At 42.2% G+C, this 25,544-nt stretch overlaps 1 protein-coding gene across 9 annotated transcripts in view; it reads right to left on the bottom strand.

The window, feature by feature from the left end:
* The window catches only part of MBNL2 (muscleblind like splicing regulator 2), a 146,953-nt gene that overhangs the window by 90,314 nt on the left and 31,095 nt on the right, over positions 1 to 25,544 (bottom strand). For all 9 annotated transcript variants that reach the window (XM_045009464.1, XM_045009454.1, XM_045009470.1 and 6 more), the window contains exon 2: positions 6,850 to 7,641. In XM_045009464.1, the coding sequence (XP_044865399.1) occupies positions 6,850 to 7,023 (174 nt within the window). In that variant the 5' untranslated portion in view covers positions 7,024 to 7,641. The remainder of the gene's footprint in view (positions 1 to 6,849; positions 7,642 to 25,544) is intronic.

Here is a 25,544-nt window from a genome sequence, read left to right on the forward strand (position 1 = left end):
AATGCCCATTTTGGGAGCTGGACAAGGAAAGAGAGTTAGGGCTCTTCTCTTGTTTTCCATTTTTGCATGTGACCATGCATGAATCTATTCCGCGTGGCATGGGACACCACTGGTCAGCAGACATATGGAAAGCAAGAGTAAAATATAACTGTACCTCTCCTTGAGTTCCTGCTCTGTTTCTGACACCTAAGAGCCTGGGGTCTTCAGTGCTGCATCCCAGAGCCTTCAAGGCAATTAACAACTCCTTTCCCTCTTTCCGGAATGGGTTTCCACTACAGACTGCTTCCTTTAAAATCAAGGGCTATGTCATCCTTTAAAAACAAGGGCTATGTTTTTACAGTGAGATCGCTAATTCACTAAATATCCTAGTGGAGACAAGGCACAGGTAGATTTTACCTTGCTGTAGCTAGTCAAAGTCAATCCCATATCCCCCAACCTCTGGATGACCTCAACTGGATGGGTAAAAACAACCTGTGCTTTGTCTCCATTAAGCTTTTACACCAGGATTGCTCTTTTTTTTTTTTTTTTTGCATTGATGACACAGCCTTCAAAAGAGCAGCAAAGTAGAAGAGCTGCTACTTGACAGCCCAGGCAGAGACACACCCCACCGGCCAAGAGAAAGGGGGAGAGAGTGCCTGTTGGAAAAGTAAGGCGGGAGGGAGGAAATGGAGAGAGAGAGCCTGTAGGAACAGTGAGTGACCTGAGGAGGCAAGGAGTGTGGGGGAGGAGTGAGCAGCAGGCAATTGATAGGGTGTTCAAAAAGCTAGTGGTGAAATGAGTCAGAGAATCTGACTGATTTTTGCCTACACTGTTCCCACATATTTGTTGTAGCAAACCTAAGGGAGCACTGGCTGGTGTAGCAACAAATGCTAAGGAATGCTAAGCAGCTCGGCATGCAGGAGGCCCCCAATGCATGTAACCTGATGCAGAGCTGCCAAGTTCTGTGCTCCTTCATATGACATTTTATGCAAATGGCATATCTGCAAATAATTTTCATATTACCATACAAAGAAGCATATGGTAACAGTCCTTGTCCTCAGCAGTAGCAGGTGTAGGACATGGAGTTGCACAATCCTTGCTTACTGGGGCAGGGGCAGGCAGGTGCTTGAGGTTATCTGGGAATCTTGCTGGGTAGGGGAGTATGAAAGGAAACTGGGAATAACTGGGTGGGTGGCTGCTGAGGCTCCTGGAATGCAGGGTTCCTACAGTGCTGGCACTTGTGAGGATTCCTAGGGGCAGGAGGTGCTGGATTTCAGGGATCTACTGGGAGGCAGAGGATGCTGAGGCTCCCAGGGACAGCCTGGTACAGTTGGCTGAGGCAGGAAGGAAGCATGTGGCTGGTAGTGGGTTGCTCCCTTTGCACTGTTGTCACCATGTACAGCCCGCTACCACCTTTCCCTTAGGGTTGCCAACTCTGACTGAAGCTATTCCAGGAGATTCTCCCCCCCCCCCCCCCCAGCATGACGTAATGTCATTTTCTTAAAATATCCTCTTAAAATCTCAATTGCTTTCAATAGTCACCGGGAGATCAATGCTGATTCCAGGAGACTCCAGGCCAATCCTGGAGGGTTGGCAACCCTACTTTCCCTCCAGCCGCTGCCACTTCCTGGCTGCTCCTTCCTGGCCCTGATTTAGCTGAGGGAGCAGCAAGGGAGGACATGCCAGAGTGCTTGCTCAGCTGTCTGCACAGCAAACTCTGGCAGCAAGATGGGGGAACTGCAGACAAATGCCTGCTGTCTGAGCTAGATGTGTGAGGGTGGACAACTGAGATGCAGGCAGGTCTGGCAGGCCTGCCAATTGCATAACAGCCATGCGAGATGTGTGACACTTGGCAGTTTGCTTATATGTACTCTGCTGATCAGGTGATTGCTGAACATCGGTGCCTGATTGGCATAAGGTTTTCAAGAGCAACAGCTGATTTTGTGAATCTCAATTTTCAAGTGTCCGACTTGAGACATCTTCAAGGCAATTTTCAGAAAGTGCTGACCACCTATCCTCTGAAAAATAAAGCCCCCTTCAAAGTGTCTTTGGTTAGTCACTCAAAAATTGGAGCACCTAAATTCATCAGTAATGCATTTAAAGCTTGACTATAGCTGGCATATTGTCAGCCTGTCACATTACCACATGCAATGGATAATTAACATCTAAGTCAAATTAAGGTGCCCAAAGTTTTAAAATCTGACAGCTCTCCGGCACTTGAAGTGGGTGCCAGCAGCAGTCAGGGTGGCCTCATATGCTCTCAGTGGTGATACTGCAGCAGCCAGCGAGGTAGAAACTGTTCACAAAAGAGACCGAGCCTTAGGGTGACCAGATGTCTCGATATCTGTCGGGGCACAATTTTTCCCAATATTTCGCGCCGCTGGCAGCACTCGGGTTTTTGGGGGGGTTTTGGGTCCTCCGGCAGACCCCCCACACGTGTCCCGACATTTTCTTCATCACATCTGGTCACCCTACCGAGGCTTTGTCTACACACTGAAATTGCATACGTTTAACTTAAACCAGTTTTTAAACATTTACTTAAACCAGTGCAAAACCCTGGTTAGACACACTCACATCAGTTAAAGGGTAGCTTATTTTGATTTAGTTTACACCTGTTCCTAATCAACTTAAGATAAATCAAAGTAAATCAGGTTTACATTGGTTGAAGAGTGTCCACACACCAGTTTTAACTGAGTCCATTTTAAATCACACCTTTAGTTAAATCGGCACAATCCTGGATGTGGACATGCCCAGATATTTGTTGGTGGCACTTACCATGGAAAAGGAAACTTTCTTCTGTGGGGACAGTCTATTCTGTGGGAGAGGCTGGAAAATAAAGAAATGGAGGACTCTGCACCAAAAAAATTAGAATAAGGCAGCTGACTAAGCAGAGGCTAAGAGAGTACCTCTGGGCAGCGATGGGAGGGGAAGAGAGAGGTCCCTTGGCTGACTCAATGAAAATGAGAATACAAGAGGCTACATTTGGCTTAGGGCAAGGATGTCCAACCTTCAGCCCAGCAGAGCATTTCATAAGACCTGTGGCCTGCTTCAACACAACATACTAACAGCCGATTCATTAGCGTTTTATCATCTTGTTTACATCGTTTTAGTTTACACAAGTGTACAAATAGACAGTCCTATACAAAGAAACAACCTAAATACATAAATACATATGAAACAAGCTGAACTTAAAACATAAATCAGTAAAAGTGATTAACTAAAATATGTAGAATCTGTCTGGCCCACACAAGGTTGTGCTTAGGTTTATATGGCCCTCCTGTGTAGTATGGTTGGGCACCACTGCCTGCGGGAGTCTTGACAGGTCAGAGTAGCCACACAATGAAAGAGTGCCCAGAAAGTGTTATTTAGCCAAGTCTTCTTCAGCACACATGCAGCTTAACTTTTACTTTTCAGCACTACCATCCACCTCCTCCCACTGGCCCAGCTAAACACCAAGCACTGCTGAAATCCACTTTACGCTTCCTGATGCTATCATACTCCCCAAAGCCCAGAAAAAAGGTTCAAGTCACTCCCACCTCTCTTCACCTCAATCAAGGACACAGTCAGATGGTTAAGTGGCAGTCTGTTGGTATGTGCAAAGTTACTCTCTACAAAGTGCCAGTTTGATTTGGATAGTACTTTCTGTTCCTTGGCACTAAAACATCCAGCCAAGGACAGACACCTTCAATGAGCCAGGACTTCCAATGGCATGTTCCATCCAGCCCTAGAGAAAAGGAACCTGAGTTGATAGAAGATGAGCGATGAAATATGTCCTCACACTATCTTGGCAGCCCTTCAAAGGAAAGCCAACTCCTGTAACCAATGGGTCTCAGCTAGGGGGTTGGAGGGAAAGGCTCTCTACCACATTCCTTCATCCAACCATCACAGCATTTTGGACTGGCACTTGTTCCATCCAGAAAAAGACCCCAAACAATCATCTGTTTGCTCAGCACCCTTGCCAGGATCATGAGGCAGTTAGTTTTAGGGACTGGGACATGGCAGTCATTCCTAGTGGTCAGAGAAGGAGTCATGTACCAGAAAACAGAGCCAAAGGTCAGAACCAGAGTCAGAGGCTAGATGCCAAAGCTAAGGGTCGAGCCAGATAAGAACATAAAAAGGCCATACTGGGTCAGACCAAAGGTCGATCTACCCCAGTATCCTCTCTTCAAACAGTTGCTAATGCCAGTGCCCCAGAGGGAATGAACAGAACAGGTAAGCATCAAGTGACCCATCCCCTGTCGCCCATTCCCAGCCTCTAGCAAACAGAGGCTAGGGACACCATCACTGTCCATCCTGGCTAATAGCCACTGATGGACCTATCCTTCATGAACTTATCTGGTTCTGTTTTGATCCCTGTTATAGACTTAGCCTTCACAACATCCTCTGGGAAGAAGTTCCACAGGTTGATTGGGCGTTGAGTGAAGAAATACTTCCTTTTGTTTGTTTTAAATCTGCTGCCTATTAATTTCATTTGGTGACCCCTAGTTCTTGTGTTATGAGAAGGAGTAAACAACACTTCCTTATTTACTTTCTCCACACCAGTCATGATTTTATAGACCTCTATCATATCCCCCTTAGCTGTCTCTTTTCCAAGCTGAAAAGTCCCAGTCTTATTAATCACTCCTCATATGGCAGCTGTTCCATACCCCTAATCATTTTGTTGCCCTTTTCCAATTCCAATACATCTTTTTTGAGATGAGGCGACCACATCTGCATGCAGTATTCAAGATATGGGTTTATATAGAGACAAAATGATATTTTCTGTCTTATTATCTATCCCTTTCTTAATGATTCCCAACATTCTGTTTGCTTTTTTGACTGCCGATGAACATTGAATGGAAGTTTTCAGAGAACTATCCAGAGTGACTCCAAGATCTCTTTCTTGAGATTCAGAGCCAAAGGTCAGAGTCAGAGGCTGAATGCCAGGGCTCAAGGTCAGAGTCGGAATCAGAATCAGAGACTCCAGCCAAGGGTCAGAGCCAGAGTCAATGTCACAGGACAGGGGCTGGGATCAGGAACACAGCAGCAAAGCAGGACTCGGGCAAGAAGGCAGGGTCCAACGTAGCAGCCAGTCAGGGCCTCACCCAGTTGCCTCTTTCTGGCTTAAGTAGTACAGCCAGACCAACTGGTGGGTCCAAGCACTCCTCCAATCAAGGCTCCTGTGGGTGGTGCCTCGGGTGGGGCTAGGATTCCATGAGCCACTCAGCCCAGCAAACTGCCAGGGATACGTGGGTTGCTTAGAGACCTGCGGACCCAGATTTAAGACCTGTGCAGCCTCACCCCTATCTCTGCAGAATTGCCAGGGCAAATCCCTCCCCAGAAGGCTTGACCCAGACAAGGAAATGCTGTCTTTTTCTGCAGAGAGGTTTGAAATGAAATTAACCAACTTCAGGCAGGTGTCTTGCTCCTGCCTAAGAACAGCTGGCCTCACCAAATAACTAGTAACCCCAAGCCAGTGGAAAACAGAGAATCAGAGTGGGGCGGTCAGTTCCTTGAGCACTGCAGTGAAGTCAAAGACCACGATAACTGACTTCAGATGGGGGAAAATCCAAAGCTGCACAGCCTTGCCCAACAGAGCCAATTATCTGTTCATATAAAACCTAGACCGGCCTCCCTCTCATGGCAAGCCCAGTGAATCGATCTCTTGCTTTGGTGATAGCAGCAACAATTGTTTGTCCTCTACAAAATCAGTCCCCCTTTCCCTCAAACATTTTCACTCCCACTACAGCCAGATATGGGTCAGGGTACTACACCAGCCCTGTCTTTGAGTCATGTAAATGCACGCTGTAGCTAATGGATAAAATAGGCAAAATCTCAGCCAACTAAAAAACAGAGAAAACAGTAAGTGGCCCCATTGCCTGCTCACAACTTGTTCTTTCCCATCACATTTCACTTATTTTTTCCTGCATCCAAACTCACATTTTTGATAAACTCTACACTTTTCCTTATTCTTTAAATAACTGTTGTCTTCATCACCAGAAAGCCTCAGATGTTCTCACAGGCTGCCTCTCCAGCACCGACCTGTCATTAAAGAGAAACCTGGACCAGCTTCTGGAAGCTTAGGAGTACCCTGAACATGCCTATCATTCAAGTTGTATTTCTCCCTCCTGTCCAACTGATTGTTTTTGTACGCTAAAAATATGCATATATACTTAAACATAAAAAGCTTTTGTCTCAAAGTCCCGTAAGTTTATGCCTCGTTTGTTTAACAATGCTAAAGTAAGTTTTAAGATATGAGAAGTTAGGAAACAGGATTGTCTACCAATGTTAACTCTTAAGAGTGTACTTGTAAGCTTCCACTCTATTCTTAACTTACTTCATAGTCTATACTGTAGAAACAGCAGTACATATGACTAGTAATGCTATGGACTCAGTTTAGACCTCCCAATACCTAGAGTAGGCATGATACGGTGAGTTAAAGTTGAAGTAAAGGCCATAACTCTGTTTTCTTTCTTCTGTGGATCTAAATTAAACCCTTTAATTTATTGTAATTTGCTTTATCATCAATGGCACAATGGCCTAAGTTTTAAACCAGACATTTGTTTTCATTTGACATGGAACAATGATAATGCATGAAAGGTACTCGTGTGAACACAATGGTCATATCAGATGTCAATAATCGGGCATTCCATAGTCTTACACAGTTTGGAGGTGTAAACAACAGACATTTACATCTGACACGAAAACACTCAAACACAAATTCTTTTAAAGCTTGAATAAACAAAACTTAAGACAAACAAAATCTGGAACACACGCAGTACTCCTAGAACAAATTGTTTTGAACGTATGAATATTAAGATGAAATTATTACTTATATTTTTGATGTAAAGTATTAGTATTGTCATTAACACATGCAACTTTCTTCCTTACCTTTAGGGAATCAAAGCAGGCAATAACTCTTCCATTTTCAATCTGGCAACTTTTGGGGGGGTGTGCAAATTTGCATTCCTCATCAGAACGCGAACAAGTTCCTCTCTGAAATTGTCGGCACACTTCTAATGTCAGCCATTTTGTATCTCTTACAGGAGTAACATTCAAAGCCATGATGAAAAACTGATTTAGGTTTTGTGAATAACGCCAAGGCAATCTACAACAATTCCAAAAACTATAGCTGAGAGAAGCTCTGTGCTTTCTTTTCCTATCAGCAATGAAGTAATAAATTGCTTAATGGAGCCCAATACACACAAAGCAGAATGAGCAAAGATAATTTATCAGCAAGCAGTCACTCATCAATCAATATGTCCCACTTGTAGACTTTTGGCTGCAAAAAAATCATGCTCAGTAGCATCTCTGGCTGTAAAATATCTGAATCTCTTGATTGGATCACTGACACAACCGTTTTAAATAAAGTTACTTCAGTGCAATGGCACTCCTTGATATAATATTAATTCTTTGCAGGCTGCTTGCTGGTATTGATTACACAGGAAAAGCAATGCAGTCAGCTTATTCACGTCCTGGCAGTAATTCTTTCTTCAGCTTTTTTAATATGGAAGCCAGTTTCACATCAAGCAATTGGCAAACCAAGACAGTTGAGGTGTCTTCTGTGACATATAAGGTCAGGGCGATGTCTATCTGGCAGAGATAATATTTTGAAAACACATTCAGGCGTCGCAGTCCTCTCTCGTAAAAGTGACTTCACAAAGGCACTTTTTAATAATTGACCTGACAAAACAAATAAAATATCAGTTTATACTCAACCTTTTAAAAATCAACATTTTGAAAAACAATCACCACTTTTTATCATGGACACTGAAAATGTGTAGTTAATGCAGTAAACTAGTGCAGACTTATATTAAAAAAAATATTAAAGATCAGCCTCTTTCATGAAGTTATTCATGACAAGGGACTAACCAATTGAAACAGGTATTGCAGCAATATTCTAGGCAACAATCCAAAAATTGGGAATGACTCAAACAGATGAATGTAGAAGATACAATAATTAGGCATGCTGCTTCTGAAACAATTCAATCTAATGTGCTTAGATTCCAAAATAATGTATTAGAGCCACAGTTTCCAATTAATTTATCAGTTAGTCTTTTAGATTGCATTATTGAGCGTTGTAAACAGCTACTTATTATTTGTTCTGTTTATAAAAAATGAAGATGGTAGAATTTTGTGTGAATGTGTCTCTTGGAAAAAAAAGAGGTTTTGTCTTTATAACAGGAAAACCTGTTTCTAATAGAAAGAATGTTAATTGACTTTTTAAAAACTACAGACCATTTCTAAAAGGTTTCATGTAAGGCTGCAGTAAGCTTCTAATTGTTTAAATGTTCTCTAAGCATTTACTTTTATTGTGAACCTAAATTGTTTCTCAATTAAAATGTATTCATGGTTGTTGTTTTTTATAAAGTATAACTGAAGGCCAAAGAGTTTGACACAAATATACATAACAATACATTACTACAAAAATAAGCTTTATCTGTAGTCAAGATGACTGTAGACATGATTTCTGCTCTAACTATGCTTTAAAAACATACAAACTTGGTTGAATAATTAAGTGTTTTATGCAGATTATACCAGAGCAAAGAAGTGATTACTTTTATTGAATAATGAAGCTATTTTGTATGCTAAGTAGAATCCACAGTCATTTTCTATTAAAAGTACAGTGAGAAAAAAATTCATATTTTATAGTACACAGTTCTATAAGAAGCTCCATCCATGCTTATACAAAAACTGTGTATTATATGACAACATTTAATAGTGTATATTATAATGTAATTAAACACAGCATTACAGTGCATATATACATGGGGGTATAGTTAAGGTTACACATGCAAACTTAACTTTGGTATTTCCTGACTTTGAGTGCCTAACCAATATTGACCAACATTTTTAAAAATGTCTAAAGTTTGGCTTCTAAATCCATATTTAGGCAACTAAGTAAGTGTCCTGATTTTCAAAAGTACAGCGCATCCAAGCAGATTCCACTGACACAGACTCAGGTGGGACTTAGAATGTGGAACAACTTGGTGAGGGGGTATTTAGAGGAGAAACTGCCCTTTGTAAGAAGGACAGGGGAAGAGTTGTTTGGGAAGCTGGGGGTTGTGGGGGGAGTGAAAGACAGAGGAAGATTCATAAACTAAAAGATTCCAAGGCCAGAGGACATCATTGTGATCATCTAGTCTGACTTCCTATATGACACAGGCCATAGAACTTCCCCCAAATATTCCTAAGCAAAGCAGATCTTTTAGAAAAACATCCGATCTTGATTTAAAAATTGCCAGTGATGGAGAATGCACCATAACCCTTGGTAAATTGTTCCAAGGGTTAATTACCCTCCCTGTCGAAAAAAATACACCCTATTTCTAGTCTAAATTTGTCTAGCTTCAAATTCCAGCCATTAGATCCTGTCATACCTTTCTCTGCTAGATTGACGAACCCATTATTAAATATCTGTTCCTCATGTAATCAAAGTCATCCTTTAATTTTCTCTTTGTTAAACTAAATAGAACGAGCTGTTTGAGTCTATCACTATAAGGCAGGTTTTCTAATCCTTTAACCATTGTTGTGGCTCTTCTCTGAACCCTCTGCAACATATCAGCATTCTTCTTGAACTGTGGCATGAGAACTGGACATACTATTCCAGCAGCAGTCGCACCAGCACCACATACAGAGGTAAAATAAACTCTCTACTCCTACTCAAGATTCACTAATTTACACATCCTAGGATCATATTAGCTCTTTTGGTCCCAGCATCACAATGGGAACTTATGTTCAGCTGATTAATCACCACAACTGCCAAATCTCTTTCAGAGTCTCTGCTTCTCAGAAGAGAGTTCCCCATTCTGTAAGTATGCCTACATTCTTTGTTCCCAGATGTATACATTTACACTTAGCCATATTAAAATGCTTATTGTTTGCTTGTGCTCAGTTTATCAAGCGATCCAGATCTCTCTGAATCAGTGATCCGTATTCTTCATTATTTACCACTTTCCCAATTTTTTTTGTCATCTTCAAATTTTATCAGTGATGATTTTATGTTTTTTTTCAGGTCACTGATAATTTTAAAAAGCATAGAGCCAAGAACCAATCCCCATGGAACCCCACTGTAAACACACCCACTTCATGATGATTCCTCATTTATAATTACATTTGAAGACCTATCAGTTAGTCGGCTTTTAATCCACTCAATGTGTGCCATGTTAATATTATATCATTCTAGATTTTTAATCAAACTGTCATGCGGTACCAAGTCAAATGCCTTACAGAAGTCTAAGTATATTTCATCAACACTATTAGCTTCATCAACCAAACTTGTAAACTTAAAAAAAGACATTAAGTTAGTTTGACAGTATGTATTTTCCATAAACCCAGGTTGATTGCATTACTTAAATCACCCTTCTTTAACTCAGTCTCTCTATTATCTTGCCCGGGATTGATGTCAATCTGAAGGGCCTATAATTGCACCAGTAATCTGGTTTACCCTTTTAAAATAGTGGCATAACATTAGCTTTCTTATGGTCTTCTGGAAATTTCCCAGTGCTCCAAAACTTATTAAAAATCAGCTTTAATGGTCCACCAAGCTTCTCAGCCAGCTCTTTTAAAAAACTCTTGGATACAAGTTATCAGGACCTGCTGATTTTAAAATGCCTAACTTTAGTAGCTGCTTTTTTAACATTATCCTGAGATGCTGATGGAATGGACAGAGTGTTATAATATATGACATGACTAGGTCATCTGTTTTCTTCCCCAAATACAGAACAAAAATATTTATTGAACACTTCTGCCACTTGTGCATTATTATTGATAACGTTACCATTTCCACATATGAATGAACTAATACCATTGTTAAGTTTATGTTCCTAATACACTTAATTCTGCTGGCCATAGAGTTCTCCTTGTGTGTCTGCGCTTCCCTTATCAATTTTCTATAATTCATACATTCTGATTTATATTCATAACTTCCCATTTCTTCCATTTGTTAGACATTTAAAATTTATTTATTTTACAGCTGCCTTCACTTCCCCTCTAAATCAGATCACTTTTTAAATCAGTATGGCCTTCTTCCTTGATTGTGGCGTTTTGGGTATCTAATTAAGCAGGGATCGGCAGCCTTTGGCACGCAGCTCACCAAGGTAAGCCCCCTGGCAGGCTGGGCCAGTTTGTTTACCTGCTGCGTCCGCAGGTTCGGCCGATCGCGGCTCCCACTGGCCACAGTTCGTCGCTCCAGGCCAATGGGGGTGGCGGGAAGCGGCGGACAGCACATCCCTCGGCCCGTGCTGCTTTGCGCTGCCCCCATTGGCCTGGAGCGGCAAACTGTGGCCAGTGGGAGCCGCGATCAGCCAAACCTGCAGACGCAGCAGGTAAACCAAACGGCCAAGCCCGCTCAGGTGCTTATCCTGGCAGGCTGTGCCCCAAAGATTGCCAATCCCTGTAATAAAGTATTCTTAAACAATTTCCAACTATCATTCACATTTTTCTGATTAAATTCTTCCCCAGCTGTCATGATTTGTATCTAAGTTACCGATAAAAAGGAAGTGAACGTAGAAGTAAAAATTATCTGTCAAGATGAAAACAATAACTAACAGAAAATGTGGAAATGGTAGAAGTGTTAAATGAATTTTTTTGTTTCAGTTTTCACCAAAAAGGTTAGCAATTGGATGTGTAACATAGTGAATGCCAGTGAAAATAAGGTAGGATCACAGGCTAAAATAGGGAAAGAACAAGTTAAAAATTACGTAGACAAGATAGATGTCTTCAAGTCACCAGGGCCTTATGAAATGCATCCTAGAATACTCAAGGAGCTGACTGAGGAGATATCTGAGCCATTAGCAATTACCTTTGAAAAGTCATGGAAGATGAGAGAGATTCCAGAGGACTGGAAAAGGGCAAATATAGTGCCCCTCTGTAAAAAGGGAAATAAGGACAACCCGGGGAATTACAGACCAGTCAGCTTAACTTCAGTGCCCGGAAAGATAATGGAGCAAATAATTAAGCAATCAATTTGCAAACACCTATAAGATAATAAGGTGATAAATAACAGTCAGCATGGATTTGTCAAGAACAACTCTTGTCAAACCAACCTAATATAGCTTTCTTTGACAGGGTAACAAGCCTTATGGAGGGGGGAGGGGGAGAAGAGGTAGATGTGATATATCATGACTTTAGTAAGGCTTTTGATACTGTCTCACATGATCGTCTCATAAACAAACTAGGGAAATACAAGCTAGATGGAGCTACTATAAGGTGGGTGCATAACTGGTTGGAAAACCATTCCCATAGAGTAGTTATCAGTGGTTCACACTTATGCTGGAAGGGCCTATCGAGTGGAGTCCTGCCAGGATGAGTTCTGGGTCTAGTTCTATTCAATATTTTCATCAATGATTTAGATAATGGCATAGAGAGCACACTTACAAAGTTGGAGGACAATACCAAGCTGGGAGGGGTTGCAAGTGCTTTGGAGGATAGGATTAAAATTCAAAATTATCTGGACAAACTAGAGAAATGGTCTGAAGTAAATAGGATGAAATTCAGTAAAGACAAATGCAAAAGTACTCCACTTAGGAAGGAACAATCAGTTGCACACATATAAAATGGGAAATGATTGCTTAGGAAGGAGTTCTGCAGAAAGGAATCTGGGGGTCTAAGTGGATCACAAGCTAAACAGGAGTCAACAGCGTAATACTGTTGCAAAAAACATCATCATCATTCTGGGATGTATTAGCAGGAGTGTTGTAAGCAAGACACAAGAAGTAATTCTTCCACTCTACTCCGTGCTGATTAGGTCTCAACTGAAGTCTTGTGTCCAGTTCTGGGCATCACATTTCAGGAAAGATGTGAACAAATTGGAGAAAGTCCAGAAAAGAGCAACAACAACAAAAATTAAAGGTCTAGAAAACATGACCTCTGAGGGAAGATTGAAAAAATTTTGTTTGTTTAGTCTAGAGAAGATAAGACTGAGGCCTGGGCTACACTAACGGGGGGGTTTCAAACTAAGATACTCAACTTCAGCTACGCTATTCGCGTAGCTGAAGTCGAAGTATCTTAGTTCAACTTACCTAGCCGTCCTCGTGGTGCAAGTCGACTACTGCGGCTTCCCCGTCAACTCTGCTTACTCCTCCTGCCAAGGTGGAGTACAGGCATCGATTCGGGGATTGATTTATCGCATCTAGATTAGACGCGATAAATCGATCCCCAATACATCGAACACTACCCGCCAATCTGGCGGGTAGTATAGACGTACCCTGAGAGGGGATATGATAACAGTTTTCAAGTACATAAAAGATTGTTACAAGAAGGAGAGAGAAAAATTATTCTCCTTAAACTTTGAGGATAGGACAGGAAGCAATGGGCTTAAATTGCAGCAAGGGCAGTTTAGGTTGAACATTAAGAAAATCTTCCTGTCAAGGTGGTTAAGCACTGAAATAAATTGCCCATGGAGGTTGCAGAATCTCCATCATTAGCAATTTTTAAGAGCAGATTAGACAAACACCTGTCAGTGATGGTCCAGATTCTAGATAATACTTAGTTCTGCCATGAGTGCAGGGGACTGAACTAAATGACCTCTTGAGGTCCTGTCCAGTCCTATGATTCTAAGATTCTATTAAGTCTAACATAGAATTCTACTGAGTTGGATACAGGCAGGAAATAGTCATCTATAATATATAGAAATTCCAAGGAAGTTTTAGTCCTGGCAGCATGAGACCTCCAGTATATGTCACTGTCACACTGTCCAAGATCACACAGCTTTTTTCCCTATACATTATAAATAGGTCCAATGAGATTTGATGGTCTGTAGCAGACATCAACTAATATCCCATCTTGTGCTCTACCTGTTAGGACCTTGATCCATAAACATTCAGGATCATTTTCTTCTGAGTTATCAGTGACTCGGAAACAGGTAATGCCATTTTTTACATATAGTGTCATTCCTCCTCCTCTTTTTGCCCACTCAATCCTTCCATAATAGGTTATAAGCACTGATTTTAAAATTCAAATCATGGGAATCATCAAACCAGGTTTCAGTACTACCAACTAGATTAAATTTATGCTCATAAATCTGCAATTCCAAATCCTCTTGTTTGTAACCCAGGCTCCTAGCATTGGTGTATAGGCAATTAAAGACTTGAGGAAGAGAAGAGTTTAAGTAGTTTGGGCCAGACTCGGGGTATGTCTACACTAAAAACTTAAATTGACATATATTAGGTCAACTTACAGCCACCACAGTAATTACTGTGGTGGTGTACGTTCACACTACCTTCCTCGGGTTGGTGGTGCGTGTCCTCACCAGGAGTGCTTCCACCAACCTAAGAGGGGCAGTGTGGGAAGCTGAGAGCCTGGTGTCTCAGCTCTGCTGGCAGCTCCTTGCTGGGAGCCCAGCTGCCCTCTCCACCTCCCCATTCCCTGCCAGGAGCAGGAGGGAAGACACCCAGGGCTTCTTGCCTCCCTGCTCCCCACCAGGAACATAGTCCAGGCTTCTCTCCCTGGCTCCCAGTGGGGATCAGGGTTCAGCCACCTAGGTTTGTGACCTCCCACTGGGATCAGGGTCCAGATGCTTGGGCTTCTCACTCCAACTGCCAGCTGGGAACCAGGGCCAGCCACCCAGGCTTCTTGCCTTGGCTCCCAGCTGGGAGCGGGGTACAACCTCCCAGCTCTCCAGAGAAGCAGGGGGCAGCTGGGCTCTAGACGCCTGGCTTTCTTGTCCGCAGGAACTGTGAAATTTGACAAGAGAGCTACTAGCCGATGTAACACAGTGTCTACCCAGACACTGCACTGCCCTAACTACACTGACATAAGCCCTATGCCTCTTGTGGAGGTGGAGTTATTATGTTGGTGTCATAGGGCACTTACATCGGCGGGACAAGGCTGTCATGTGTATACTGATATAATTAGGTTGACATAAGCGGCCTTACATCGACCTGTGCAGTGTAAACAGAGCCTGGGGTATTTGAGGGAAGGGAAGAAAGTCACACAGCTTTGGAAGACAGGAATTGGATAGGGAGTGAGACGAGAGATTGTGGAGGAAGAAGGAAGGAAGGAGACAAAGGAAAGGAAGGGAGAAGGAGAGGGTTTGGAGGAAAGGTAGGAGAGAAGCAGCATATGGGGAGAATTGAGAGAGAGAATTTTGGCAGAAAGGGAGGACAGAGTGAAAGACTGAGGGAGAAGTAGGAAAATCCAGGGGGTTTGGTGGAGAGGCAGAAGTGAGTGAGGGGAAAGAAACAAAGGATATATGGAATGGGATAAAGCCGACAGATTGCGGAATTCACAGGTGTGCTGCAACCACAAGTTTCTTCCTCATGGTGTACCCTCTGTGAAGGGGTTCTCCCAACAGATGAAGTGTGGCCTCTGAAACCCCTAGAAGAGCTCCCAGTTCAGGGACTACTATTAGTATGTTGAGGATGGGAGAGGGTACATGGCTGGGGCAGTCCTGTGCTCTGGCTATTCCCCAGCTGCAATGCCCACAGGTGACCTTGAGTAGCCAGACACAGGAAGGAAGCTAACCAAAGTAGTACAATCATCACCAATGGAGAACTCCATGGGGCTGGGACACTGTGGTTTTGTAGGGGAGGGTCTTTGTTTCTTCCCAAATTTGTGGGCAAAATTACTTCACTGCCTGCAATTTCTATTACAATCACTGTATCCTCTACTTGTAACACACCAAACACACACACACACACACACACACACCTCATAATATAAATATTAAATAAACAATAATACCCATTCACTGACATTCAAAATATTAAATCGTGGCAGTGAAGTTGCAGAAAACTTTAGACATGATAAAGATAAGGAATCCACGTTATTTCAAGGTTCATCCTGCTTTTATTGTTGTTTACTTCATTTTGGGTCCATCTCATGCCTTTGGGTTTTGTGGGATTGAAGATATAACCATACAACCAAACTATGCCCATGAACATAGGTTGCCACAGAGTAATGAAATAAACCCATGGAAGTTAATCTGTAGACACTAAATAATTTAGCCTTGTGCCACCCCTTGAAATGTTATCCCCATTAGGCAGATAGAAAAACCGAGGCACGGAGGAGATAAATGCTTTGCCCAAGATCACCCAGGAAGTCTGTGGCAGAGCTTGTACTAGATTCCAGACATTTTGACTCCCCAATGCTATGTTTTAAACCTCAAGACCTTCCCTCCCTCCTCAAGGTAGGTATCATATTATTGCTTTTCGATAATGTATTTAATTTAGGATTTTTCCTTTACCTTTTAAATAAATAAAATGAACTTTTTAAATAAAAAAAGCAGAGATGTTTAATTAGTAACTCCCCAAAAGTTCTAACTATGAGAAGAGCTGAATAACTAAACTCAATGAGTTGCAGGTATTCAACATATCACAGGATCAGGCCTTACACTTGTAGATTAACAGGCCTTGGTAGAGCTCTTAGCTGGAATGTACACGCTTTTTTAAGCACTTCTCTATTTACACTGTCAAGCTAAATATAAAATATGAGCTCCTTTGGCCCAACAGCTTTGCTGTATCAAAGTGACAGCCCTGAGTAACGAAAAAGCTGAGGCTTCATAGATATGCTGTGCTTGTGCTTCAGTAGCAGTGGTCATGAGTAAATTCTGTTGGCCTGGTTGTCAACGAAGGACCTGATCCTTCAAACTGATATGCACAATTAATAGCCCCCAGCACAGGAGGATCCCATAGTCCCAGCATAGGTCATCAATGGAAACAGTGGTTTCAAAATTAAAACAATTTTCCAGTTATACTTAGAGCACTAAGAAATAAAAAAGCATTAGTTAGTTCTATCTCACCCAGCCCTCAGTATTATAACCACACCTAAACTGTTCCATACCAAATGTCAACAGTAGGTCTTGATTCACAACTACCTTGTACCTTGGTAGTCATTTACAACTGAGCAAAATGGTGCTACAATAGCATTTTACACCTATTTTGCACAGATGTAAATGACTACACAAGGTGCAAGGCAGGGGAGATACAGGCCCTAAATCTAATTCTAACTGGAATGAATGAATGAATGAATGAATGAATGAATGGCTACAAAACACATGCCCAGCAAGGACCTTACCATTCCAGTCTGCACTAGCATGTTCTTTTCCACTAGAAAGAAATGCCCATTCTGAACAACTACAGATTCATTTATTTAATATTTATATTACAGTGCCAAACAAAGGCCCAAATCAGCATTGAGATCTTAGTGTCCTAGGTGCTTTATGAACATATTACATACAAAAAATATATTTAAAAAACCATTAGGTTGCAAAGTAAAGTATTCAAATGTTCGGAAATGCCAGAATTAAGGTTCCCCACGAAACCTCATAAAAATATGTCTACACTACAAATACTACAGCGGCAATGCTGCAGATACACTATGTGTAGCATTGTCATATAGACACTTAGTATAGTGATGGAAGGGTTTTTTCCATCATTGTAGTAAATCCACTCCCTCAAGAGGTGGCAGCTGCATCTACAGTAGGGTTGCAGCCCCCTTGTGCATAACTTATGTATTATGATACAATTTTAATTACATGGTTACATTATTTTATCCACGGGGATCCTGCCACATTTGCTTATTTTTGAGTGCTTTTGACTTTGCAACCGTTAAGTTCTTTTAATGTAGTTTTTTTGTATGTAATTTCCTACATTTTTAAAAAAGCAAACTGAAAAAACAAATACTATCATATTGAACGGTACTGATCCCTTTCTGGGTCATTAGCAGGGTTGGAACCTATAGACTCACAGCACAGACCTCTGCAACTTGAATTAACAGACTAACTGGTAGCAGTAGTTACTCTCTGAGTGTACTAGTCCAGGGGTCGGCAACCTCTGGCACACGACTTGCCAGGGTAAGCACCCTGGCGGGCTGGACCAATTTGTTTACCTGCCGCATCGGCAGGTTCGGCCGATCACGGCTCTCATTGGCCACAGTTCGCTGTCCCAGGCCAATGGGGACGGCAGGAAGCGCCACGGGCCGAGGGACGTACTGGCTGCAGCTTCCCGCCACCCCCATTGGCCTGGGATGGCGAATCGTGGCCAGTGGGAGCCGCGATCAGCCAAACCTGCCGACATGGCAGGTAAACAAACTGGCCCGGCCCGCCAAGGTGCTTACCCTGGCGGGCCGCGTGCCAGAGGTTGCTGATCCCTGGACTAGTCATTAGAGGGGGATGAGATGTAAACTTTGGCAGTGAAACCCATTGCCATTTACTAGACTGGATGATATTTTATGGCCTGTGATACACAGGAGGTCAGAATAAATGATCTAATGATCCTTCTGGCCTTATTTTAGACAGCAGAGGAACGCTGGATCTCAGGAATTGAGGATCTGGAGGTGAGTGTGCATTATTGTTAAAGACTCTTCTTCTCTGAGCATATCTCCCCATCCCCAGCCAGCTACTATACCCCTCCGCATCAGGGAAGATAACTTCCTACTCTTCCGTGTTGCCTGGGCAACATCAGGGGGAGCAGTGAGCAGGGCCGGCTCCAGACCCCAGTGCGCCAAGCGCGCGCTTGGGGCGGCATTTTGCCGGCAGAGCGGCAGGCGGCTCCGGCGGACCTTCCACAGTCATGCCTGCAGGAGGTACGCTGGTCCCGCAGCTCCACCGGAGCCGCCTGCCGCCCTGCTTGGGGCGGCCAGATTCCTAGAGCCGCCCCTGGCAGTGAGAGCAAAGGAGAGACTATCCCCACTCACAGTTCCTGTGTTGGTGCCACAGCAACCCCTAGCATCAGGGAGCAGCGATTGCAGGGAAAGTCCTGCTCAGAACTTGCAGCCCTGGGCAGCAGCATACTCAGTGCAGACAGCATTGGAGAACTTAGCTGTCAAACTAACAAACCTCAGCAAATTCTGAAAGGTGATTTTCAGAGTCAAATAACCTCGGCAAAATGTAGGTGGATTTTCATGGGGACAACAAAAGGCATGCATCTGACCCCAGGTATCCCTCTTGCCAAATTTCAAACTTGAAGATGCTAGAAACCATTTTTACTGAAACTTTTAATGGAAAGTTTTAGACCAAATAGTTTAAAGTTTGTCAAAGCTATAAGCACCTGAAAACAGGGTCTTGTAATAGAAAGTTGTAGGCAACCCTAACTATAGGCATCACTTAATAGCACTGCCTACAAATCTGAGAACACGACAGCACCCCTGCCTTGAAGAGCTTACAGCCAGAACAAACAAACAGATGAAAACTTAAGATCCTATGTTGTTGTGAGCCTTGATATTCAGTGAGCTCTAGGGGCTTGCTTAGGGAACGGCACATTACTCTTACATTTGACATTCTCTTCAATCTACAGTTAAGAGTAATTTGCTGAAGCAGTGGCTCCTGCTAGAGATAACAGGATAAATATAGGCAGCATGGGAAGGAATACAATCTCTCTCAGAAGTCCTAGGATAACCCTAGAGACTCAGACATGGTGAGTCTCTAGCTAATGTGTACACTCCTTCAGGTGCCTCCCCAGACTACTGAACAGTAGTCTAAATATTGGGAAATTTGATGGTGCATGGTCCTTCCTGAATACTTTTTCATAGCATTACTACTGGGATTTGGTCTTTAGGGAGGAATCTTGTTCCATTCAGCCTGTAATTCTGCACAACGTGTTTCAAGTAAGAGATCCCAAGTTCAACTGTTTTAGGAAGATGAAGTGGAGGCTTTTTCCTTGAATCATTGGTGGTATATTATCAGTTATATATTAACACACACAAACTCAGTTGTGAAACAGCTAGGTATGCTACATATAAATATACCTGACCCAAAAAAACAAAACATGGAAAGTTAAGCCCCTTAATGGTACATGCCCTCTACACCTCCACTCACAAGCAACACTTTATCAAATCCCTGCATAGCACAAACCAGGCACTGCAACCTTAACTCTGCACCCCTTTCACACTTCTGCACACACACTTTTACCAAATTGTTTTCCCCTCACCACTAGTAGTTGTGGCCATTTGGTGTAGTAGTAGGTTGTTTCAAGCGAGGTAGATTGGTAACGATGTGTGCAGAAAAAGGATTAAAGGGGATGATGAAAAGCTAGTACAGAAATAAAAGGTTAGATATTGTGATCCGCCCAAAGCCACTATTATGGCTAAAACCCATATAGCAGGAACACAGTAATATTTCAGAATACACATAGGCTGAACACTTTTTCCAGCATGCTTCTATTACTAGGGCTATCCTGTTTGTAACGATTCCTCGGTAAAACAACACTCTTACATATATAAACAGAAGTGCTAATGTAGTATAATAAAAGCACTAATAAAAGAAGAAGATAGAAGCTCTAGGTTGTGGGGGCTGTGTGCTGAGCCAAGAGGCCTGCTAGGCTAGGCTAGGCTGAGAGTTTACTAATGAAGCTCTAGTCTGCAATCCTTTGATCCACAATCCCTTTAGGTTCCCTGGAAAAGGAGGAGGAGCTAAATCAGGGAAAACAGTAGTTTAAAAAGCCAGCTCCTAAGCAATGAGAGGAGCTAGCAAACAGTAGGCTGACCAGATGTCCCGATTTTATAGGGACAGTCCTGCTATTTGAGGCTGTGTCTTATACAGGCACCTATTACCCCCCACCCTCGTCCCGATTTTTCACACCTGCTATCTGGTCACCCTAGCGAACAGGGGATTTTTACCATGAAGTTTAGAGAGGAAGTACAAGAGGCAGATATGCCTAATCAACAAACTCCAAACTTAGGCTAATGGCCTCCCATCCCCACGCTCCCCCCAAAAACAAACAAAAAACAAACAGAGTAAAAATAATGCAGGCAGAAGTCCAGCAACAGAGCGGAGGCTATCCAGCTTATTTCATATAGTGGAAGCAGCCCATTACCCTCAGAGAGACAGTACGGGCTCTTGATACTGGAGTGGCTGAACTACAAGAGCTAAGGGGGGAGAGAGAGAGAGAGAGAGACAAGACTTTCAGGGACACAATACAGCGGTTCCATCCCCAGTCTGATGACCTTTGTGCTATTGAGGAGGATGAAAGTCTCGGGGAAGGAGATATCATGGTATGCTCTTGCACTGAGGTTACCCCTCCAGGGAACCCTGTTATTAGGAAGAGACAGGTAATAATTTAATTACTATTAGAAAAACAGTTGGGTTTGCAATGACTGGGAGAACTGCATGGTAAACTGCCTGCTAGGGGCGGAGGATGAGGATCTCACAAGACATCTAGATGGATTTGCATGCAATGCTGGGAAGGAGTCAGTGGTCATGGTACATGTAGGTACCCATGACATAGGAACAGGTAGGAGAGAGGTCCCAGAGGTCAAATTTAGACTACTAGGTAAGAGATTAACGTTCAGAACCTCCATGGTAGTATTCTCCAAAATGCTTCCAGTTTCATGTGCAGGATCAAGAAGATGGGCAGAACTGCAAGGTCTTAATGTGTGGATGAGACAATGGTGTAGGGAGCAGAGTTTTAGGTTTATTAGGAACTACCTATTATATTTTATTTTTCACGCCAGCAGTTTGTTTCTGTTTTGGTTTAGGTGGAGCTCATCCTTCCTATATAGGCTCCTCCTTCCCCTTTCCCAGGGGTTGACGTTTGGGGAAGGAGGAGCCTATTCAGGAAGGATGAGCTCCACCTAAACAAAAAATTGAACCAAACTGCTGGTGTGTAAAATTAAAAAGGTTGTAGAGAATTTTTTAAACTAAGGGCTGGGGGAAAGATGATAGGTGTGGAGGAGCACATGGTTTGGGCAGAGACATCCCTTAGGGATGAATTTATTAAAGAATAAACTCTATATGGTAGTAAAGAGGATAGAAAAGAAGTTGGAAAAGGACTGGTAGTGAGGAACAGTCAAATATAAAACAGTCCCATTTAAATATAATAGATAAAGGCAAGCAACTAATTATTGACAAAATGTACTAGTGTTTTTAGACTTCTGGCATTTGTATATATACTAAGATGGGACAACTAGAGGCCTAGCTTTAAATGAGGATATTGATATAATAGGCATCACAGACACTTTGTAGAATGAGGATAACCGATGGGAGGTGGTAATACCAGGGTACAAAATATATAGGAATGACAGAGTAGGTTGCACTGGTGGGGGAGTGCCACTATATGTGAAAGAGCATAAAGTCAAATAAAGTAAAACTCTTCAATGAATCAAGTTGTACCACAGAATCTTTATGGAGAGAAATTCCACCTTTGAACAATTAGAGCATAGCTGGAGAAATATACTACTGACCACCTGACCAGGATAGTGACAGTGACTGTGAAATGCTCTGGGACATTAGAGAGGCTACAAAGTCAGAAATACAATAATAATGGGGGCTTTCAACTATTCTCATACTGACAGGGTATTTGTCACCTCGGGGCGGGGGGTAGGGATAACATTTCTATACACATTAAATGACTGCTTCATGGAGCAGCTTGTCCTGTCATCCACAAGGGGAGAGACAATTCCTGATTTAGCCCTAAGTAGAACATAGAAGCTGGTCCAAGAAGAGAATATAGTTGAACTGCTTGGTAACAGCAATCATAATGTAATTAAATGTAACATCCGGAGGGGGGGGGGGAGAGAGAGGAGAGATGAAAAAGAAACTCACTAGAATAGCATTTAACTTCAAAAAGGGAAACTACCCAAAAATGAGGAAGCTTGTTAAATGGAATTTAAAAGGGACAGTTACAAGGGTGAAATGCCTGCAAACTGCATGGAGACGATTTAAAAAACCATAATACAGGCTCAAACTAAACATATATTCCAAAAGGTAAACAAACAGTAAGAGAACCTAAAAAAAAAATGCCACTCTATATATAAATACATAGTTTGTCCAAACCTTGAATACTCTGTGCAGTTCTGGTCACCTCATCTCAAAAAAGATAACTAGAATTGGAAAAGGTACAGAGATGGGCAATGAAAATTATTAGAAGCATGGAAGAGCTTCCATACGAGGAGAGATTAGAAAGACTGGGACTGTTCAGTTTAGAAAAAAGATAATTAAGGGACAATATGCTAGAAGTCTATAAAATCATGAATGGTATAGTGAAAGTGAATAGGCAAGTGTTCTTTACCCCTTCACATAACACAAGAAGCAGGGGTCATCCAAAGAAATTAATAGGCAGCAGGTTTAAAACAAAGAAATACTTCTTCACACAATGCACAGTTAACCTTGGAACTTGTTGCCATGGGATGTTGTGAAGGGTTCAAAAAAGAATGAGATAAATTCATGGAGGATCAATCACTAGCTGTTAGTCAAGATGGTCACAGATGTAACCCCATACTCCGAGGGTCCCTAAACCTTCAACTGCCAGAAGCTGGGATTAGATGACATAGGATGGATCACCGCAAAATCACTGTTCTGTTCATTCCCTCTGAAGCAACTGGCAGTGACCACTGCTAGAAGACAGGATACTAGGGCCAGATGGACCATTGGTCTGATCTAGTATGGCCATTCTTATGTTATGTTTTCATGCTTACTTGTGCACACAACAGGCAGAATATGACAGAGGGACTGTTTGCTGTATTTACCACTGTAACTTGCCAGACAGATTCCCTAAATAAATCTGATATGCCTAGCTGGAATTCCCTAAGTAAATCTGAACCGGGAAACAATCAACTATTGGCTGTGACCGCTCACAAATAAGTATAACCTATACAACAAGGCTTGGTCAAGATTTACTTTTTAAAGGAAACTTTAAAGGACACTTTTTCTTAGTGAACATTAGATTTTTGTTTGTAGCTGCATGGCTAATTTTCATTTCAAACCCAGTTAAATCTTTATTTTAATTTCACTAGTATAAAGTCCCTGGGATGGATGGTTCAGACTTGTATTTATCAATGTGATCTACAAATATCCGTTTCCTTAAATGAGTCATACTTTCCTTGCCAAGATTACTAATCTGATATGTTGACCCTTTTGCTACTATAACTAAGGTTCAGGTTTTTTACTATGCCCCAAGCTATTTACAGTAGAGCAATGAGCTTATTAAGAAAATCTATTGGGTTTATACTTTAAAGCTGGCTTTACAGTATAACAACACATGCTCGATGTCCTTTGGGGAAAGAGGAAGGAATGTATCCCACCAACTGTGTAATAACGAGGTTTATGATAATACCCTGGCATAATTCAAATGAATGTACGCACAACTTTTCAAGCACTTCATTGTATTTCTTTGCTAAAGGACTATGTGTAACAAAGCTTCAGAAAATATTTCAAGAGTCTGCACAGCTGACTTGGAGACTCAAGGATATTTTGCAGCACTGACGTCTTTACAAGTATTGTTGTTGAAATAGACTCATACTTGTTCCATTTTAGCTACAATTCAATGCAACACCAGACAATTGTTTTCACTTTTTCCTTCAAATATATTTTATATTTACAGTAATTTCCCTCATACGCCACTATACCTTTTACCACTTTTCTGATTTTGTATCATTCCTCTTTATCACTTCACCATTTTTTTTTTTTTGGTAAGTTAAAGGAAAGCCAGCTTTTCAGTCACTATGTAGAGATTTCATCTGTAAAATCCCGCAGAAGAGTTGTGGACAATGGTTAATAATCCTTGCCAGAGATAATTTATCCCTGGGCCTCTCTTGGACACCAGTGCTTTGCTTTTGGTAAACTGCCCTGAGTAAATTCCCAAAGGAGGGTATATTAGGAGGGCCCAGGCACGTCAAATTACAGAAGTTGGTCATTGTGCTATACTAACAACATACTTTATATTTTTCAGGAATGTGCAAACATTTCTAGAAAAGTGTTCCTAATCAGCCAGATTCTGGAATATGCTCTGACCCTTTTACACCACCAGCCCAGCACAGAGGGGCTACAGCAGAGGTGAAAGCAGCCCCAAGATAACTCCAACAAAAGCATTTTCCCAACAGCTCTGCTGCCTCCCCAGTTCAACCCATACTATAGTGGGTTCTCTAGGGAGGGCTGAGGTATAACTAGAATGCATTGCTCTCTGGCTATTCTTACTCAGAATAATGTCCCCTAAGGAGCTGTTACAAGATGGCACAATGTAGAACAGTCCTTAAACTGCTCTAAATTTCATCAAGGACCTGCCTCCTACTCCAATTCTATGCCAAATGCAGGAATGGAGCAATGGAGAATCTGTTCCAATAGATCTGTATGACATATGATGTCACCTCCCTATGAGAGAGTGGGTCAAATTATGAATTCCATTTTGTATGGTAACATCCATTTTAGTTTATGCCATTCATTTTGTGTAATGTGCTGAACTCATGTCTAATCTTAGCCAATGCAAGGTTATGATGATGTATTCCAGTAGGCTCATCTACCCATTCACCATCACATGCAAGAAGACTGGGCTGGAGAGAGAGATGGCAGAATGGCCTCTGCCTAGCCTGAAACACTAACAAGACCTCAGACGTACAGAAGGAATGAGATTAAGTTAGCAGTGGGTGCATCTTAGGACTTTTGTTATTTTGCAAAGTTACATAACTCTCTAGTACTTTTTAAGAGTAAAATGACTGGTTAACAAATTCTTTTACTAAGCCCGTGTTTCCTGCTTGCCTCTCATGTTGTCCCAAAAGGTGTCAGACTAGAAGCTGGAGCACCCACAGCTAGATGGAACCCTGAAGGCCTGTGTGCAAGCAATAGGGGATGGGGAACAGGGGCGATCTGAGGAGGCTGGATTGCAGAGTCCTAAATTGTGAGGAAGGACTCAGACAAGAGGTCTGAACCGTGGAGTCTG

Source organism: Mauremys mutica, chromosome 1, assembly GCF_020497125.1.
Source record: "Mauremys mutica isolate MM-2020 ecotype Southern chromosome 1, ASM2049712v1, whole genome shotgun sequence".
Lineage (NCBI taxonomy): Eukaryota > Metazoa > Chordata > Testudines > Geoemydidae > Mauremys > Mauremys mutica.